At 34.3% G+C, this 22,469-nt stretch overlaps 1 protein-coding gene across 1 annotated transcript; it reads right to left on the minus strand.

The window, feature by feature from the left end:
* Window positions 1-3,928: 3,928 nt before the first annotated feature.
* Window positions 3,929-12,487, minus strand: LOC149422796 (pyrimidodiazepine synthase-like). Its single transcript, XM_089634010.1, has 5 exons — window positions 12,331-12,487; window positions 10,791-10,958; window positions 6,580-6,737; window positions 4,785-5,030; window positions 3,929-4,057 (listed from the first exon to the last, which is right to left on the minus strand). Exons 1-5 carry the CDS (start codon window positions 12,425-12,427, stop codon window positions 3,929-3,931), a joined length of 798 nt encoding a protein of 265 aa, XP_089490136.1. The 5' UTR covers window positions 12,428-12,487.
* Between the last annotated feature and the right edge of the window lie 9,982 nt (window positions 12,488-22,469).

Consider the following 22,469-nt stretch of genomic DNA (forward strand, 5'->3'; position numbering starts at 1 on the left):
AGATTTATTAACTTTAAACTAAATATTTCAATCCAAAATATAAATTATATCCAACTCATGCATCAACTAAATTTGATTACGCTATCAGATAGGCGAATTATCTCCGACCTTGTTCTACTAAATAAAATTATTAATTATAGAATCGACAGCCCTGAAATTCTTGCCACAATAAAATTATTTGTACCTTCCAAAAATACGAGACAAAATTCCACCTTTTTCTGTAACAATTTCAAATCTAATTATCATGCGCACATATCGTTAAATCGAATACAAAATTTTGGTAATAAATTTGGTAATGTTGTTGATATATTTAGAGATTCCGTAGCAGTGCTCAAACGAAATCTACATAAACACTTTGCTGATATGTATGACTTCTCCACTCCATAGTAAAAAACCCATTTTTTAGCTTCTGTTTTTTCACTCTTTTCTTTTATGACTTCTTTTATGACTTTTTAACTTTAATATATATGTTTTAACTTTACAAATTAATATTGTAATTTAAATAACAATTCGAATATGATTTTAAGTCCCTATAAATGCTGATTAATTTCAATCCATTTATTTTTCTAAGTAAGTAAAAAAAGAAAAAAAAAACTGTTCTCCATAATGGTATTCTGTATTATTTGTAAAACATTTATGTACTACAGATATAATAACTATTTTATTTATATATGTACGTAAACTTTTCAATGTCACATAGTTAATGTAATAACACTAATAACAATGTATGTAAAAGCCCAATGGGCGTTTAAATAAATAAATAAATAAATAAATTATAGTGATCACCTACCTAGGAGCAGTGGCGGCTCGTGACTTTTGAGTGTTATAGGGTGCTAAGTTTGACAAAATCGACATTATTAGTGTTGTTGTATCTGAAAATGATTTTTTGTTTAAAATTCGGTTTTTTGTATGATATTTTCAGGATATCCGTGCGGCGCACGGTCAAACTGAAATTTCCTGAAAATCTTCATACAAAAAACCGAATTAAAAAAAAAAAAAACATTTTCGGATACAAGATCATTAATGCCATTTTTTGTAATATTAGCACTCTGGTACACCCAAAAGTCACGAGCCGCCACTGCCTAGGAGTCTACTGGTTTTGACAAGGGGCGTCAAAATTTAACTGGCGCCAGGCTCCGTGTTGGCTCTGGGCCGGCCCTGATAGTACCTACCTGTATTTATGACAGCACCTATCCTTCGTTACCCTGTTGTTAACTGTTGCCAAAACTTGTGCCTTAGATTAGAATCAATAAGGGAGGATTAAATTATTTCAGGAAAGTAAATCTATCTATCAATAGGTAGGTACTATGTATACTGGATTGGGAAAATCAACATCTTCCTACATTCTTTCACTTTTTCAAAAACATGCTAAAGATGTTGGGCACATTCGGAACACTGCATTATTTTCTTTCAACAAAGACTTCTCTCCAAAAGTCTTTATTTTGGAGAAAATAAATATTTTTTTCCTTTCTTCCATCACTTTTGTTTATCTTGCATACTAATACTTTATTTAGGTTTTTTTTTTTTATATTAACTCCACACAGGAGGCCCTGAAGAAAATAATTTCCCTCAGGGCCTATGTCATCTTTGGGGATGCTGTGTGGAGGGTCTTTTTGTGGAGAGGAAGGAGTGAACATGGGTCTTGAAGAGTCCCATGTTGTAGGAGGGAGGAAACACAGAGGCCGGCAGTTCGTTCCACAGCCGAGCTGTTGAACTTAAGAACGAATCGTAAAAGCGACCCGTTCTCATGTGACAAATGTCAACCGTGTACAAATGTAGGGCGCACGTTTGGCGTGTATCCCGACTACGCACCGGTGCCGAAGGGATCAATGGCGCTAGTTCCTCAGAGCATCTTCCATTGTAATACCGATAGAACAAGGACAGCATTCCTACCTGACGCCTGTGCTCTAAAGATTGCAGTCCATTTGTTAAGATTGGGGAAACTATCAAACGGACCGCCCGTTTTTGCACAGAGTCAAGGGTTTTTTTCAGGTATTTAGGGGCTCCGGACCAGAGATGGCTGCCAAATTCGACAGTAGGGCGCACTTGCGATTTGTGCAGGGTCAGCAGTTGTGTACTATTTAAGTATCTGCGGGCCCTGTACAGTACGCCCAGCTTCTGAGAGGCCAACGTTACTCTGGCTTGGATGGAGCCCCCGTACCTGAGCTGGTCACTTATAGTTACACCAAGCATATCAATGGAAGGCCTGTTCGGAAGATTGCTTCCGTTGAAGGAGACTAGATTATCATTTGGATCCCTTTTAGACGTAATCAGACAGGATTGGGTCTTTGAAACATTAAATTCGACGAGATTATTTTTACCCCACGAGGAAATACTCTTGAGATAACCGTCCATTCTCTGCTTCAAAGCCCTCCGAGCCGTTGGAGTTTGTGTGCCCTTTGAAGGCTTGTCAAACAAAAAGCTATCATGAACTGTACCGTCATCCGCGTAACAATGAATCGGTGCACATGTCAAAAGGTCATTGATGTGCAATAAAAACAAAGTCGGAGACAGAACCGATCCCTGTGGGAGGCCAGCATTTATGGAGTGTGAGGATGAGGTGAAACCGTCAGCAACTGCCTGAATCGACCTATCCCTTAAAAAGTCAGCAATCCACGTACACAGGGATGCGGGAAGTCTGTAAGAAGGCAATTTGTTGACAAGTCCTCGGTGCCAGACCCGGTCAAAGGCCTTGGATATGTCTAGTGAGACCGTTTGGGTCTCACCGTGACGTTCCAGGCACCGCCCCCAAACATGCTTCACATACGCGAGAAGATCACCGCACGAGCGGTTCCGCCGGAATCCGTATTGATGGTCGTGGATAATTTTGTTCTTCTCGAGGTATGTGAGCAGTTTGTCGTTGATCACACGTTCCATCACTTTGGACAGAACTGATGTGATCGCTATGGGGCGGTAGTTGGCCGGGTTGGAGCGGTCACCTTTCTTGGGAATAGGGTGAATGACCGCTTTTTTCCAACCAGAGGGCACAGTGCCACACTTCAGGGATATTTTGAAGAGCTTTGTCAAAACTGGAACTATTTCCGCAGCACACCTCTGCAATACCAGGGCAGGTATTCCATCAGGTCCACTAGCTTTGTTAACATCGAGCCCCCGTATGACGTGGAGTACATCCCGATGCCGGATCCTCAGCTTTTTCATATAGAAGCCGCAGTGAGGAACCGACGGCGGAACAGCACCTCTGTCGTCGAGGGTCGAGTTTTCCGCAAACATTTTCCCTAATAGGTTAATAGGTAACGTAAATGTGTAAATATTATAATAATTATGCATAATATGTATAAAGAAGAAAACAATCATTGGTCGATTATATTTTTAGTATATTTAGTTAATCCATTTTATATACAATTAAAAATATCAGTACTTAAAAAAGCAAGTGTGTCAAATAAAGTTTAAGTACGCCCGGGTTAGTTCACAACACCAACTCATCTGCGGCAATTACATAAAGATTTCAGAGCGACGGTACCACAAGCCGCTCTTGGCTGCCGAGCAGAACATTTTTACAATGGGCTGCGTCGTAATCTGTTACCTTACATTTGGACTTTACTTTTCTGTACCGTTCAGCACCGTCGCTCCGAAGTGGATGTGTAATAGCCGCTATTGGGTTTGTTTTCAATTACGCAAGTGCAAGTTTTCAGTGAATATGTAATTCATTGAAAACATAAAATTAAATAATCAATGATTCTATACATAATATTTTGAATAAAAAATCTAGATTTTTCAATGAATTTATGATAATATCAAGAAGTCTATACAGGGTGTCCGGGGGTAAAGTGCGCTAACTTCAGGGGGTGATTCTACATAAAAAAAGATAAAAAACTTTTTTCGAAATTAAAGTAGTGTAGTATAAATGCACTTAGGTTTGACAAGTAAGAAAATATATATCAAAATAAGTATTTCATAAATCTCTGTTTCACTTTTCAAGCATATCGTAGTCAGGTTTACCGTTGATTTTGGATTGTAGGTATTGGACATGGGTGTCCAAGTCTAGGAAGTGGGGGACCACTGCGGGGTCCTGCTTCATGGACTCAATCCAGGCCAGCTGAAATAAAAATAAAAATAGCTAAACATCTAACGGAAAGGAATTTTCTATAATAATTATATAGTAGAACTTCCCGAAATCGTCTTCTACACCATTTTTTTCTTTTAAAATATACAGAACATACAATAATAATGTATTTATTAATATTAACTTGTGCACATGCCGTAATGTTGAGTACCTCATACAAGATGCACTAAAAATGTCCCAGCACATCACAAAATGTATTTGTCGCACCTCTTTGTATTACTACAAATGAGGTGGTGAGGTGGTTGGTGTATTTGCATAAATTTCGTGTATGGGTCATTTTTGTACCAGAGCCGTGAGGTGGTGTAATTATTATTATTTATTTTTATTTTTTATTAATGGTTGATGTATTGGCAGTACATCATTACATTTCGTGTAATGTGAAATTTTTGTACCAGAGTCGGGAGGTGGTGTAATAGTTGATGTATTGGCACTACATCATTACATTTCATGTAATATGACATTTTTGTACCAGAGCTATGCATAGGAATGCATGCGAGCAATATAATGAAATAGGCCAAGCTCATATATATTAAGATTGTGCATTTAGTATAATAGGAATATCATTGATGTATGAGAATATTGAAGTTTAGATTTATTTTTATGCAATTTTAGGTTTTTGAGGTAATTTGAGGTTGTAAATATGAGATATAAACCCTACACAATTAAACGTAAATTATGTATTAATTGGTAATTTACTTACAAGTACACTGAATTTTGACTTGTCTATGTTGAAACGCGTTTCGCCTAGTTTGGGCAGTACACCGAAGCGTTCAAACCACGGCCAGATCATGTAGTCCACAATCCCGGGAGCCGCTCCGCCCAAGAACTTGTCCCCGCGCTTGGTCAGCTCCCTCTGCAGGGCTTCCAGACCCCGGTAGAACTGGGAGATCACGGCTTCGTTCACTTCATCCTTCAGCATCAGGGCTTTGTGGAACACAACTGTCAACTGGAAAATTAGATTTTTTATACATTCTATTTTCTTATTTAATGAACGCCCATAGGGCTTTTACAAATATAATACATGTCGAAAATTTACAAACATTATGCAGAAATAAATTAGTACATACATATAATATATATCACTACAATATATGCTTATATTTTTACAAACATAGGAACATATCAGTTATTTTTGCTTTTATGTAGGACGGAGAGATTTTAAATATATCGAAAAGGTCTGTATATGTATTGGCAGTTGGGTGAAATGGCACTAGTGGGGAATGATATGGATAGTTAGTGCAATGGTTGTCACAGTGGAAAGGATGGTGGAGTCAAGTAGATTCAAAATGGACACAAATATCTCTTGGAATATTCATTGATTGTGCCCATGGTGTTTTGCCAAAACTCATAACTAACTAATCATCATTCAATTTCCTTGCAGTGGTAGGTAGAGAGGATAGAAAGCCACATACATCTGTCTTGCTGTACACTCCTTGCATTCACATTAATACATCGCCTCATACTCTTCTGTTCTCATACCAACTCTTGATATGATATGAAATAAGGAATTTATTTACTTGATGATAAATATTATTCTTATAAATCTTTCCATATCGATACTCTCTACATATCCAAACCATCTTTGCTTCCCTTTCTCAATTGAGTTCATGGTATAATGTAGTCAATTCAAGTAGGCAATAAAAATATAAGTGAGTTGTTTATTACCATTGAGAGCCCCCGCAGACGAGAGACTTTAGTTGCGGAGATTGTTGCATTGCAACTATTGCGGGCGTAAAATCCACTACGGTGTATAGAGTTGCCATGGAGGTGCGCACAAAAAGATTTTTTAGTTTCGGCTGCCGCAACTTTCTCCCCAGCTAAACGATTATATTATTTCTTATTATAGTCTTTGGAGACTATACGAATTAAAATTTTATACATACTAGTATATTTCCTCCAAGTACTTACTACCCATATTTGTTATTTTAGTGTTTTTGTACATATTTGTATTACAAAATAGTTGCTGCAAATAAAGTCTCTCGTGTACGCACTCAATTTGAAGACGACAACTGCGACAAAATAGTTGCCGCAAGTAAGGTATCTCGTTTGCGGGCACCCTTACTCGTAATACCAAACCTCGCTTGAAATATATTAATGAGTAGTTGATTCATCCACAGGTAAAAACATAATAAAGAATAATACTAGAAATGTCTTGCAGATTTCAAAGGAAACCAACGTCACCACTGGCTAGTCTCTGTCTCTCTTACACTTTTCTGAGATTGTATATTGTTATCACATAAAACACAGTTCTGCAGGTGAAATTTCACAGTTCTGCAGGTCAGACTTTTGGATCACAAAACACGTCCACATCACATTTCTTGTGTTCTATGGGTAGAAATCTTTCCGAAAGAATCGTATCCAAGTCATTTTTCAATATGCTATAAATTCATAACTCTTTAAATATGTCATTATTACAACTAGTCTCAATCTTGTAATTTCTAGATGCTTTTTAGAAAGAATTATTTTGGTCTATTATTTCAAGGGCTTTTATTTACCGCACTAAAGTTTTCCACAATCAGCTTGTCCTGAGCCTTCTTCAGGGGATCCGAGGAGACCAGCTTCGGGAGAGGGTACTTGTCCTCCAGATATTCCGCAGTAATCAGACTCTCGTAAATGACAACATTTTCTTCAATTTCAAGAGATGGCACCTTTCCTAGAATCGCAATATTGAACAATAATTAAATGCTCAGAAATCAATCACATGAAAATCATCGCGAAATAATAATAATTTGAGGTTTTTCATAAAATCCTAAATTACTTTTAGTACCAGCAAATTAATGTGCAAATACATTTTGTCACAATAAATTTATGACAAAAATGTTGATTTTCAAATCAACAGACAGGATAGCTAAACTATTCTTTCCAAAGCCATCAACAGATGGCAATGATATATTTTATAAACACCTAAATAAAGCGAATCAAAACATTGTACCAAGTGGTGGCTACCGATATACATGTTTCGTGATCAGATATGAATAGCCAGGAACTTCTCTTCCGCATTTTCTTTCCCTCTCTTCTCCCTTCAGCCTCACAACACACCCCAATTGGCGATGCCATAGTCACAATGGCTACGCAGAGTTGGGACTCTTGTACGGTACTTTAAAATTAAGCGACGCATGTTACTAAAATAGAGGTTATAAGTGCAGATGCAGCGACATTGCTCTATGTTATACTATGTATTTAATTATTTATGCCCTTTGTAGGAGCTTTCACATTGGACCATTAAAAAATATAGATAACTATACTGCTTCAGTAACAATCGTTTGTATTTATTTAGCGAAAAATTGAAGATGTCCATTGACTTAATTAACTCATTGAATAATTATTTCTCTCCATTGTTTTTGGGCAATGCGAGAATTTCTGCACTGAAATAAATCCCGACTCATAGAGTGTATCACGTAATGGAATCTGAAATCTTATCAACGCAAGCAATTTTAGACTATCAAATACATCATTTATCTGTTATCATAAAATATATTATCCATTTCAATGTTATGTAACTAAGCAGAAACAAGTAACTTTTATCATTAGTTTGCCAAGTGAAGTAATAAACAAAAAAATATATGCTTCAAGTTTCTAATACATTTTATTTTTATTTTTATTATTTTAATATACATCATATGGGTTACATTTACATACATATTTTGCAAAATATAATATTAAGGTTCATAATTGGTCATGTATACCTTATCAGAAAAGAGGAGCTCTTGTGCCTGATAAGGGAGCCACGATTCTTACTTAGGTTCAATGTTATAATATTATGTTATGTGTAAAAATATATAATATATAAAATAAAAAAAATAAAAATAATAAAATAAAATATATAATATATATATGTTTTATTATTATTATTTTTTTTTTAATATAAGGTTTTTTGGAAAAAAAGTTTGATTTTATTTATTTGTTCTTGTTGGTTCGTAATACAGCGCAATTCGGAAGGGAGATTATTGTAGTTTTTTATGGCTTGGTAAATATAATGGTTTTGCATTTGAGTTGTTTTAAAGATTGGCGTAATAAATTGATTTCCATTTCTCATGAGTTTGTAAAATTCTTGATATTCTGTGTTATTTTTTTCTTTACACATTTTTATAATGGAAGTTTGCTTAAATATATCATCAATATTTGGTACTGGAAACAATTTAAAAAGCAATTTTGTTGGGAAAGTAGAGTTTTTTTTAAGTATTACCTTTATAATAATTTTTTGCGAGACTTTTACTGAGTTAAGGTTGTTTTTATAAGATCCTCCCCAAGCTATGATTCCGTAAATAAGCAAGGAGTGGACAAGAGCATAATATACATTTTTTAGTATTTTCACATTTAAAATATTTCTTAACCTGACAAATATATATATACATTTCCTTATTCTCTTTACTAACTCCCTAATATGGCTTTTCCATTATAGATTTTCATCGATGATCACACCAAGATATTTAATTTCAGAAGAAGAGTTGATTACAGTACAAATAGGATTAAGTAGTTTACAGTTGACATTGTCACAATTTTCATCATGGATTATGATATTTACTTTGTGTTTAGGTATTTTTTGTAGCGAAAATAATACATATGTTGTTTTTTTAGCATTAAGTGGGAGTAGGTTATTATCAAACCATGATTTTAAGATATTAATACATTCATTTGCAAGTTTGTTAACTAGTTCCCATGTTTGACCTTTTATTAATAAAACAGTATCATCAGCATAAGAGATTAATTCACCTCTGATTTTCTGTTGGAAAATGTCATTTACATACATTAAAATAGTAATGGTCCGAGGACCGTGCCTTGAGGAATGCCAAATGTACTTGTTAGTGGTGTACTAAAAGTTTGGTTTAATTTTACAATTTGAGGTCTCTCTGTTAAGTAGCTTTCTATCCATTTAAGGGCTAAGTGGTCAATGCCATTTTCTTTTAATTTTAATATAAGTCTTTCATGGGAAATGCTGTCAAAAGCTTTCTTTAAGTCAATAAAAATTCCTATAGATACATTTATTTGATTTGTTCAGGGTACTCTGAATATTAGATGAAATTTTTGCAATTGCATCTTGGGTACTTTTTCCCTCTGTGAAACCGAATTGATTTTCATTTATAATCGAGTTTTTTTTTAAGAATGCAGTTAGTCTTTTTTTAGCAATTTTTTCAAAAATTTTCGATATATTAGATAAGAGTGAAATGGGTCTATAATTAGAAATGTCCTCCGGGCTACCGGACTTAAATATTGGAGAGATTATGGTTTTCTTATACGTGCTCGGGAAAACTCCTGTCTTAAAGCTATTGTTTATAATATGAGAGATTGGTGTAGAAACATAATTTTTAATGATTTTTAGTGTTTTTACGGCGAGACCGTCAAATCCCGGAGCAGAACCACCTCGCATTTTTGATATAATTTGTACAATTTCAGACGGATTGGTTGGTTCGAAGAGTTCAAGTTTAGTTTCTATATTCGGAATATTTTCAATATACATATTATTTTTTTTTTTCACGGTAATTTTTTCTGCTAGACTCTTTCCGATATTTGCAAAGAAATCATTAAAAGCGTTTGCTCCTTTTTTAGGTTCTTCAATACAGTTAATTATGTTATTGTTTTGTATTACACTCTTAATAGTATTACTTTTGGTTTTTTGTTTATTTTCCATGATTTCATTGATTATATTCCAAACTTTCTTACTGTCATTTTCAGAATCATCAAGTTTATTTTTATAATAATTTTCTTTCGTGTTTTTTATGAGAGTGGTTAATTTATTTTTGTATTCTCTAAAATGAACATTTAATTTAATGTCTAGTGGTTTTTTTTGTTTCTTTATAAAGCCATTATTTGTGTCTTATGGACACAACAAGCCCATGTGTTATCCACGGTTTGATTTTACGAAATTTTGCTGTATTTCCTTTTGGAATAATTTTTTTTGAATCATTTATAAGTTCTTTAATCTATTTTCAAATATTTTACAGCACTCGTTGACGTTATCACTTCGGAGAATATCTAACCATAATTCAGATGACAATTTATTTTTCAAAGATTCGATATTAACAACAGATATTTCTTTCTTATTATTAGCAGTTTGTCCGCAATGTTGGTTTATCGCCTGAGGTATTATTGAATTGTAATGTAGCAAAGTCATGTAATGGTCGGTAATTGAGGTTTTTATAATTCCCGAGTTTAAATTATTTATATCCTTGATATTTGTGAAAATGTGATCAATGCATGATGGACGTTGCCCATTGACGTTTCTGGTGTAAGAGTTAATACACGACACATAATTCAATTCCGCCATCATATTTAAGTAATTATCTTTATCGTTCGATGTATAATCGTGCGATATATTTAAATTAATGTCACCTAAAACTATTGTATTCGCGTTTCTGTAGTTTAATAATACATGTCTTAATTCTTCTATAAACAAACAGACAGTAGACGATTGTATTTATAATGTTATCAAGGCGAAAATCAAAGCGGAAAATTGCTCCTATGATGTGTAATGTGTTTAGCTTATCTGTAATCATCCATATCTGCAGTACCGATAACATAATATTATCAAATTATTATTATTATTAGTTGCAATTGCAAAGTTTGTACATGACATAAGTATAAAGTATAATAAGTATAAATTAATTTGTTTTTTCACAGTCCTCACTAGGGTTTCCTGTTCTTAGGTGACATAAATACAATCTGTACCAAATTCAGATCAGAACTTTAGATTGGAAGTAATATTCACCTAGAGGGCTTTTAGTGGTCAGCCATTCGGGTTTTTCCATGAGGTCGATGTTGACTACTTCATAGTCCACCTTCTTGGCGTTCAGCACCAGGATGGTTCTCTGGGCGAACGGACAGAACCTCATGCTGTATACGCGCAGTTTCCCGGTGAAGGGTGGCACCACCGATCCTAATAAAAAACCATTAGTCATGATATAGATCTTACATTTTAATGTGGGTACATAAACAAAATCATATCAAGTTAATATAATCTAGTACTAAATTAATTAAAATCTAGATTTATCTTTCAGATAAATTATTTATTTATTGAACAAATGGTTCCACTTCATGTGGTCTAATATAAAAACTTTAAATTTTCATTTACACTTTGCTTATTTCTAATATTTACAGGTTAGATATATTTTTTATTTCACTGAGAACTAAGTTATACATTTGAATTATTGGCTTATACAGTAAATGATTATATATTTTTGATTATTTTACAAGCAATAATTATTAGCCTGAAACACTCATCCACATTGAAAAATCTCCTGATAAAAGATACATGACGCCAACGGGACGTCATGTATCTTCCCGTTGGCGTCATGTATCTTTTATCAGGAGATTTTTCAATGTGGATGAGTGTTTCAGGCTAATAATTATTGCTTGTAAAATAATTGTTACCCTTTGTGCTATGCATAAAAAATCTTGTCTTAAAACATTAGTTTACCAAAAAAAATAAAATAATTTATATATTTTTGATTTGTTCATTCTTTTGACTATAATATTTTCTTTCTGTCTTGTATGGTACGTGGAAGTCATTATTGTGATTAGTTTGTCTAGTAGATAAAAATTAAAGCATTATAGAAGATCACTAATTATATCAAATTGATTTATTTTTATTACACTTAAAAATGTCTCATTTTTTCTATTCTGGATTATTTTGAGTTTTTTAAGCTAAGCTTAAACTCACATCGGACACTGTAATGCTGTCCGAAACATTGACCAAAGAAGGAGGAAGCGCAAAGCGCAACATGATACCCCGAAACATTGGCCAAAGAAGGAGGTAGGGCAAAGCGCAACATGATACCCCGAAACATTGGCCAAAGAAGGAGGTAGGGCAAAGCGCAACATGATACCCCGAAACATTGGCCAAAGAAGGAGGTAGGGCAAAGCGCAACATGATACCCCGAAACATTGGCCAAAGAAGGAGGTAGGGCAAAGCGCAACATGATACCCCAAAAATAAATCACTATAAGTTGTGAATTTGCATATATATTTAAACATAGTTTAAAAACTCAGCCATCTGTGATCTTTTGGAGTGCTCTGTGGAGGGTCTTTTGCACGTCTTTTGAAAGAAAAGGAAGGAGAGGAAGGTAGTTAAAATATTATTTCCTAAACCAATATGTACCTACATAGATATGTACTGAACATAACAATTTTCCATTTATCACAACAGTTTTCAACTGTCAAATCTGACAACTCAACTGTCAAAAACTGTCCCATAGTTAATGAATCGTGTTATTTTTTGTAAATAAGAATTAAATTATAAGAATATTTACCTTTTCCTAAATGTTTGGTACTCATCTTGACAGTTTGTAATGCACTGGATATAAAAGACCGAACTGGCAAGCGAGTAAAACAAGACAAATATCTCATCAGTTGGTGAATTAAAATTGAATTCCACCAATTCAATATTCAAGGTCTTCAAGGTTGTTATCTGTGTTGTCTGTGTCATAAATCATCTATCTAATCTGTGTCTGTGGTCACTGTGGTGGGAGAAGGGTTGCCAATGCAAATATTCTAAAATACCTACAATAGATGTTCCAATATTCAAGTTACTTTACTTTCAAAATGGGTTAAATTCTATTGATATTACCATTTATTTTTATTATCTTTTGGTTTTGTCTTTCGTTCAGAGTTTAAAAATAGAAAAATGTTGCGATGTTAACAAAATTTAACAAAATTATTGTACTTTCTCACAATTATCGTGAATATGTTGGCAAACTGCTTATCAATCATTATTATTTTTTTTAATTTTTGGATATCAAGAAGTGCCTAGAATTCCAGCATTTTCCCTTTAAAAATCTTAAAAATTCCCCAAAAAATGGGGAATTCCCCACGAATTGGCAACCCTGAGATGGTGTTGGAGTGAGAGGGGTATGCCCCGTTCTGACAGAGCGATTTTAATTGAACGACTTTTATTGAACGACAAAAATTGAACAAGATGTCTTCAGACGTTTCAATTTAACTCGAACCGATTTTGTTAATCAAGATGGCGTCTAGTGAAGTTATAGCTGCTTGCGACCCTATGATTTCGGACCTTTTAAAAAAGCACAAAAAACTTCGTATGTGGGCTAAAAAATGGATCACAATGATATAATTATAAGGCGTTAGAAGATAGCGAAGGCTATCGCAATCATTTCGAATTTCGGCAGAATAATTTGATGTACTGTTGTCTAAGATTCGAGAAAAATCCAAAAACAGGAAACAGTTATGCGCGCGGTTGTCCCGGCAAAAACTAAGTTACAAATGACGCTACAATACCTGGCAACGGGGGAATTAAAATCGCTCTGCCAGAACGGGGCAATATGTTCACATGTTTCGATCGAACGATGACTCAAACTTGAACAATAAAAGTAGACGGGCTTTCAACTTTCGTCGTTCAACTAAAAACATGATCAACTCTGTTGAAAGGCTGTTCACACTTGTCGATTAACTTTCAAGTGTAATTCAACTCCGACTTGATCAACTAAAATCGCTCTGTGTGAACACTGTGAACTGGGTAGTAGCGATAACGAGAGCGAGAGCGAGAGTTGATGTGATTAAACCAGCCGCACGAGGTAGTGGGGGCAGTGGTTTATTTAAGCACACAAGCCACACACTCGTTGTGTCGTCCGACCACGTCCGACCGAACGGAGTTGACAAAACCGACGGTTGAAAGTTGGAAATTCGGTAAAACACGGCGAATTTACTCTTCTGAAAATTAATTACTGTTGTGGAGATTTAACTCTTGACAGGCCAAGAAGCCAAACAAAACGTCGGTAACCAAGTGGGTCTTCTGACGACCTCATGCATTTTTTCTGTCTTATGGGCTTTTAAACTATAGAAATCCCAATTATTCAGCCACACTTGGATGGGAGATAATTAACAAAAAAAGACGTATTTTTTTATGATTTTTATCACTATTTGCTTCTCTGAGCGACTGACCGAAATTACAAATTGAATACATACTGTTTAGTAAATTTAGTACGAACAAGAAAATACGTTTTAATTAGGTAAGTATGTCTGTTGCGATAAATATTCTAAATTCTCCACTACATCCTGAAATTATATTTAATAAGTGTATCATAAAAAGGAAAGTATGAAGTAAGTACTATATTATATCATCAGTGTCAAATAGGCAAAGTACCCCTGAGGTGATTCTTCATAAAAAACGGCGCTATAGAAATTATCGTATTATTATCATACATACTATGATAACTATTTTTAGGAACCCTTACTAGAATCTTAAAAAAAGTTAAATATTAAAAAAGTGAATACACAATACTTCATTGATGAAGATAATACTAATAAATCAAAACGAAACATGACACAGAACAAGGTAGCGGTCTCAACTGAGAATCGAACCCAAGATCTTGTTAATGGCCGAGTGGTTAGAGGCGTTGTCCCAGAAAAACTGGGTTCGATTCCTAGTTGAGACCGTTACCTTTTTAATTTTCCATGTCTTTTTTCATACTTCGCTTCGCTTTTTTTAATTGTATATCACATTCATTTCACCGATTAGTATAACAATAACGTTATTCCCATCAATACATTTACGATAAAGTTATTCCACTAAATTTACCTAATACTTCGTTCAGAGTTTTCTTAAATAAGGAAGTATTTCATTCGAATATTAGATCATATTAATTATTGCTTATAGGAAATTGAAATTGTAAAACGTAAATCAAAACTTTTTTCCCAACAACAGAGAAAAGATGTTAAAAAGAATTAAAGTAAAGTTGAATAATAGACTATTATAATAAATTTAATGCAAAAATATTCTTCAATATAAATGTGTTTTCGTTTGCTTGTATTAATTTTAATTGCCAGTAATTTGCTCGAGTAATATGAAAAAAGGGTACTTATCCTTAGATGCATTATTGTATACCGATATTTTATTTTTATTTGGAGAAATATTTATGTGAAGACAATCCAACGACTAAATATACTCTGCAAATCAGAAGTGGTTGCATTTCATGGCATTTAAAAACTGTATCTATACACGGTGTCCGGAAACTCGTAGTACAAGCGGGAAACTGGAGAATCTACACCACATGGGGAACCCAAAAAAACATAAAGTTTTTTGATTTGAGCATTTTCAAAAAAAAAAAAAACCAAAAAAAAATATTTTTCGGCTATTTTAGGGTTAAAGTTTTTTCTGGTGTTTAGGGTTGAAATAACAGATGTTTTAACCCTGCAGAGCAGAAATATTTTATGATTACACCGGGTTAAATGAAGGGTGATTTCAAAATTATGCTTCAAATCCGAGTTTCTTCATTTGTTTTACTTTCAAATAGTTTTAATTAGTTGGGTACTTTGATCTTCAGTAATAATTTATAAGAATTTGATTAAAAAAAAAAAAAAAAAAGTCAACTTCAAACTCGATTTACTCGAAAACGAAAGCTCAAATAAAAAAAAAATATACTACAAAATCGACTCCAAATGTGATGTAGATTCACCAGTTTCCCGCTTGTACTACGAGTTTCCGGACACCCTGTATAATATAAACTCACTTAACACATGTATTAAATTACCTCTACTACGGAGTCGATAGACGAATGATGGGATGGGAAGAATGACTGGGATCAACACTTGGCCAGTCTAAACCCACGCATCCGCAAGCTCTCTTATGCTTTTCGAAATCTAAGAAATATCCTTACTATCTCAATTCTTAAAACTGTATACTACGCTCTCTGCCAATCCCTACTAGCTTACGGCATTATAATCTGGGGTGGCTGTGCACAATCTACCATCGAACCTCTACTAAAAGCCCAAAAAATGGTAATACGTGTCATTAACAAGCGACCGACAAGATACCCCTTCACTCGACTCCTCATAAAGTATAAGGTCTTAAACATACGACAACTCCACCGAAAATTTTCCTACATACATTTCCTGTTCAAATATAAAAATAAAACTCTCTTAAAACACAACTACACCACCAGAACAATAATCACCGGTCACTGCAAAGTACCTTCACTACATAACACGTCAGTTCAAAGACAATTTTTCTTCCTAGCTCCTAAAATCTTTAACCTTATCCCTGAAAACCTAAAAACCGTGAGTCAACCCCATTCCTAAAAAACAAATTACGAAATGGATCATTACACACGGAATACATTACAACTACAACACTCTATCAATTTTATCACCTTTCAAACAAAACATGATATATCCTTATTCTCCAACTTAGCGGTATAGTATGTACATTGTACATACCACAATTAATTAGTGTGATCTATATACTAATAATTTCTCAAATTTTTCATGTTCTTATAATTCTCTAACTTCTCCATTCTCTTCTTGCAACCCAAACTAGCTATACATAATTTATTTATTTATATTATAGTAATGTATAGATTCTATATTATAGTAATGTATAGATTCTATGTCCGCAAACTGTAAAAGCCCAGCTACACTACTCGCGAAGTTGATCGACGTTGACCGAATACGATAGTGTGGGCACGAACTTCACTTCGCTTCGGGCAACTTCGCTTCGCTTCGCCCGACTTCCGATTGTTGTCGGTAAATGCGCCCGAGTCAAAGGACTCGAAGCTGAGAGACTGAGTTGGACTGAGTTACTCGCGAAGTTGCACGAGTGTGTGGGCACGCACTTCGAACTTCGGCTAACTTCGTCGAGGACTTCGTCGAAGCGTCGAAGCGAGTAGTGTAGCTGACACTTAAAATTCACCCGCCATAACACAGGGTCATCTCTAGCATGGAGGGTGAAATATCACAAAAAACCACATGTACTATCTAAATCAGAGGTTCCCAAAGTGGTCTATATGGACCCCCAGGGGTCGATATCGGCATGCTGGGGGTCTATGTCAGCTAGAAAAAAATTTAGGGGTCCACGAGATTCAAATGGGGGTACATACGAGCGGACCCCCATTTACCTCAAGTCAACATTTAGGAGTTCCGTAAATGACACAATAGACCTAACACAAATATAATAGACTGAAAAATTACTTATTTGATATTTGCATTTTTATATTTCGTAAAGTTGTTAATTGAGGTATATAAATAGAGTCTACGTTCTTTTTCTCATCAGAATTAATATGTTCAAGCAAAACATTGGAAGCCGCGAATTTTCCTAGTTCCCCAATTTGTTTTTGAAAAACGTCCAGGGTAATAATGACGTTCAACATTTAATTGCACTTCACACAGACTTCAAAACTAAGTTTGAGGACATTTGGACTATGGAAATGCAACGTTGATGAATCGGATATCATGTGACAAGAAGAACTGACCGGAATAAGCACTGACAAAGAACTTAAGGGGCAGTTCTGTAGGGCTAGCTACAGAAATAAATTCCCGTTGCTTATCCTGCTTCATTTTCATTTGGTGTAATACCTCACAAGGGTGCCCCTGTCTTCACAATGTAAAGACAGAGCAACTATACCGCCACCCGGATGTTGGGCAGGCAAGGGAAGGGAATATTTTTACTTAAAAAATAAATGATTATCACATGGGACGTTAATAGTTTTAGGAAAATTTAATATTCGGCAGGCAGGGGGTCTACGGAAAAAAAAATTGGGAAGTGGTCTACGGGGCAATAAAGTTTGGGAACCTCTGCTCTAAATAATGTATCAATAAAATAAAAAATACCATATCTATTACGTCCATCTTATTATGCCATTTAAATTTTTTTGACCTCAATTTTCAGTTTATACATAATTTTTGTGAGAATTTGTGTCGTGAAGAAAACAAATTTAAACATATTCTATTTGAAAATCTGACATTGATTTAGAAAAAAATATTGTCGTTACTTTATCTATATACTAAGATACATACTAAGATTATAATGTTTTAATAGATAAGCTGTACCCACATTTTAGGCAGTACCATAATGTTTTGTCTCGTGTCTATAAACAACAAAAAAGACATTTAAACTGATAATTTTGATAACCGAGTGATGATAGTAATTTTGTCGACAAAATTACCACGAAAACATATTATATGTGATTAAAAAAGTTTAAATATAAATACTGATATCAGCGATATATTAAAATACAAATATAAAGTGACATGAAAATATAATAATATTTCAGAAGTTTGTCAAATCTACAGACTTACCAACCCAATGTTACAGTAGTTTGTCCAATCTACAGACTTACCAACCCAATGTTACAGTAGTTTATCTAATCTACAGACTTACCAACCCAATTTTAAAGTAGTTTGTCCAATCTACAGACTTACCAACCCAATTTTACAGTAGTTTGTCCAATCTACAGACTTACCAACCCAATGTTACAGTAGTTTGTCCAATCTACAGACTTACCAACCCAATGTTACAGTAGTTTGTCCAATCTACAGACTTACCAACCCAATGTTACAGTAGTTTGTCCAATCTACAGACTTACCAACCCAATGTTACAGTAGTTTGTCCAATCTACAGACTTACCAACCCAATGTTACAGTAGTTTGTCCAATCTACAGACTTACCAACCCAATGTTACGAGGTTTGCCTGGTGATAGGCGCTTACTTCGCCTCACACATCAATCTGATAACATGTAAACTAATAAAAACCAATCGTAGTTACGACTAAAATACATAGATGTCATTGATACATTTTTTGTCACTGATTTTCTTACCAATTATCATGTAAATATTAGCAATATTTTAGTAATATATACCTGAAATAGATCAGTGAGAACAGGCTTTTATGCCGTCGATCGCGCGATATAAATACAATCCCTATGTTGAGTTGAATTAACTTCAACAATCGCTCTATTCATTATATTATATTTAGTACAAACGTAGAATAGAGCAAGTTTAGATTTAAGTTTTGTTTTAATTCCTTTCCATTTTCAAATGATTCGTTCTGTGAAAGATGATTAAATAATAGATCAGGGTATCTACCACGTTTGAATGATAAAGGTTTTATCGATCATGTTGGTAACTTGTCATCGTTCCCGAGATGCCGAGCATGTCTACAGATCACCAACACACAAACAACAGTTCACAATGACTTAGGACGGGTTGTTTCGGAGAATTTGAAAAATTCTTCAAATTTGAAGTTAATTTTCAAGTTCTGTGAAAGTCTTATTCAAGTTCCATTATTATATCATTTTAGGCTAGTTGGTAATTTCATCAAAATGAATGAAAGACGAATACTGCATAAGGAGAAAAGTAGGGAAAATAAGAAGAAGGTTTGGTAATTTTTTTTATTTCACTGTGGCATCTGTTTTACAGTTATTTTTTACAAATAATCCAGAATGTTTTGTTAATTGTTTTTTTTTTAATCGTAATTGACTAAATACTGCAACAATATTTTGATAGTTTCATGACTATTTTTCAAAATCATTACAATATTTTTCAGGTATTCACGAATTATGTGACTTCGCACAATGAAACATATAAGCAGAGTGCTCTGTCAAGATTTTTTCTGTTGACAAATTTGAAATGTAGTGAATTTTGAATATAATGGTGTGCAGTGGAGTGGAGTGCAGTTGAGAGGAGTGCAGGGAAGTGCAGTGTCGTAGAGTGAAGTGCAAGCCAGCGTAGTGGAGCGCATTGGAATGAAGTGGAGTGCAGTGTTGTGGAGTGCAGTGTTGTGGAGTGCAGTGTCATGGAGTGGAGTGGAGTATAGTGGAATGGAGTGCAGTGAAGTGGAGTAAAGTGAAGTATTAATATCGTTAGAAATTTGGGCAATAAAGGCGTGCAACTTTAGACTCCAAAAAATATAAATCTAACAAGTTCATTTTGAATGAAAAACTGACGTTTTTTTTTCACAGCAAATAAAATTATAATCGTAATTTAATTATTGTTTCCGATTTAATGCTCATTTGAAGATTATACAGGTAGATAGGTATTTACTATATGTATTCACAAGTAAATATTATATTTACAAAAGTTTTTCACTGTGAAATCAACTTTGTTGCATTTTCAATACGCTACCGTTCTATGAAGGCAGGTATGTATTTTGCCCCCCTTACATTAGGGCACCATATTATGTCAAAAATATGAGCATTTTGCATATCTACATATACAGATTTGATTGCTTTTAGGTTTCATTATTCCTGATAATGTTTTCAGTTAGCCGTACGATTTCGAAAGATTTATGTACATTGTACATATTAGTAAAATGTGTTTTATGCTGGTCCAAGGTACAATCAAAACGACACTTGGAACCTTAAACTTGTATTTACTGAGAATAAGAAAAAAGTGATACCTAATGTTTATAAAGATTTATGCAAAACTGTTTCATTTGGAAATGTAGATGACGAACTGTGACACATTTTTCGGTTGTACTTGAAAAGTTGATTACAAAAATTTTAGCCATTTTATGAAAACAGCTGTCTGGAGTGCACTCTTTGGTATGGGATATCCCTTTTTCAAAGATTGATGTAAATTTGTAAATCAAAATATCATCCGAAAATAATCAGTTTTAGAAATAGAAAAATGTCAAATCAAGTGCCTTCACTTCATAAAATATTCCATTTTTAAATTCTGGTAAGAAATAAAACCTTCCCAAGACAGTACAACTTTTGCACTCAAATCGGGGAGGGAAAGATTAAGGATTAAGGGGGAGTTACAAGAACCTTAACACGTGAAACATGTACAGATGAACAGGCATAAAACAATTATCATTAAAGAGTGTAACCCAAATTTCACGGGGTTTTATGAATGAGCAATCGTATTTTGGTCCAATGATTGCATATATTATTATCTATTGAATTAATTCATAATTAAATAGTCCTTTTACTATCCTAAGAATCAATAAGTCAATTATTTTATTAATTATTAAAAAAAAAACAATTTCACTATAAGTTCGATTGTCTACAATATAAATTTGATGTTGAACTATCTACTTAATACAAAATAATTACCACAACCAACTACTTACAAAATATTACCAAATCATTGGAAAGAGATGAATATCACCAACGCTAGAACATGTTTATATAATAACAACCTCAAAATGATTGAACAAAGTATTTACATAACAATTTTCTTAGGTCCCTTTCGCTTCACATATTTTCAAAAGTTCCAATTGACGCTAGAATTCCGTTAGGAAGACAGTGAATTTCTGCCGGGAAATTTCATACAAAATATATTAATTAAAAAAAAATTATTTCATATGGTGGGGGTCAGAGTGAGACATCTAGATCTGCGAGCCAGTCTAGGTGGGGGTCAGAGTGAGACATCTAGATCTGCGAGCCAGTTTAGGTGGGGGGTCAGAGTGAGTCATCTAGATCTGCGAGCCAGTCTAGGTGGTCGTCAGAGTGAGACTTCTAGGTGTGCGAGCCAGTCTAGGTGGGGGTCAGAGTGAGACATCTAGGTCTGCGAGCCAGTGTATGGCCTCAGGAGGGACTCCCGGTGTGCCCGAATGTCGATGGTCACATTTTGCACATCTTTGCATCATCTGGACACAACGGCTGTGGGAGCACCTTATCCTATTGATGGAGAACCAGAGTTCGCGAGGCATTGGAAAACCAAGCTGTCTCTCAGTGGGGCCGAATATGAGATGGGAATTTCTCACGACACCTCAGCCGATTGCCACTCAGAAGTATGCACATGATTATTGCTCATTATCATTAATAAGTTATACATACGTACTAAATGATGTCGGTAATCAGTAGTACCTTGCGTTATGACATTATAATTAAAAACTTATTTTAAATAAAACCATAAGTTTGTAAACACCAATTCTATTGTATATTCATATTGCTCACAATATTGGAAACTTAACAAAAAGTGGTGTTTACAAAGTTATTGTTTTATTTTAAATAAAATGTCACTGAGTATATAATGAAGTGATTATTTACTGTGGGGATTTAAAAGGGTAATTATGTTGTTGTATTTGTAAAAACACGTTTCAAATGATTTTTTTACACATCATTCATATTATGTTGAACAATACTGACTTTAAAGAAGATATTTTTAGAATTTTCGATATTGGTAACGTTCCACACCCGTCTTAGATTTCCTACTCCTAAAGTTTCCCCAATTTTGATACATTCGATTTCGTACTTTTTATGTAATAATTTTTGAATACTAATGATTAGATTTTGGTTGTTGTATTGCCGCGTTGTACTTACAGCTCAGCAGCCAAGGGCAGAGAGCAAACGCCACCACGATGTACATAAGATGCCTCAAGAAAACTCCAATAAACCAACAACTTCACAAATTATTTTGAAAATTGTTTGGTTGTCTCTTCATTTGAACAAATTAAGAGACGGTAATGTGATTACCTTATATTGCTAGAACATACAGAAACTCTATAACATCAATACTTTGGTATTATTACATTTGGTTATTTGAAAAGTCTAGCTACCTTTGGACAAGTTCCGTTATGACAGAATCTCATCGTTCATACATCCCTGAAGAAGTCGGAAGCACTTCCAATAATTAGAAAAACAAATCTATCTATCTGCATACCGCAGGAGGCAGTTTCTATCACATTCTTTCAATATTATTTTATCACAATGT

This window comes from Hesperophylax consimilis, chromosome 7, assembly GCF_061612785.1.
Source record: "Hesperophylax consimilis isolate HC1 chromosome 7, BYU_Hcon_1.0, whole genome shotgun sequence".
Lineage (NCBI taxonomy): Eukaryota > Metazoa > Arthropoda > Insecta > Trichoptera > Limnephilidae > Hesperophylax > Hesperophylax consimilis.

Excerpts from the sequence above, each read along its gene's own strand:
- LOC149422796 (XM_089634010.1), bottom strand. The coding sequence starts at position 12,427 with ATGAGATATTTGTCTTGTTTTACTCGCTTGCCAGTTCGGTCTTTTATA. Across the intron at positions 10,959-12,330 it reads TACCAAACATTTAGGAAAAG|GATCGGTGGTGCCACCCTTC; the intron begins GTAAATATTCTT and ends GTTTTTTATTAG. Across the intron at positions 4,058-4,784 it reads AGTCAAAATTCAGTGTACTT|CTGGCCTGGATTGAGTCCAT; the intron begins GTAAGTAAATTA and ends TTTTTATTTCAG.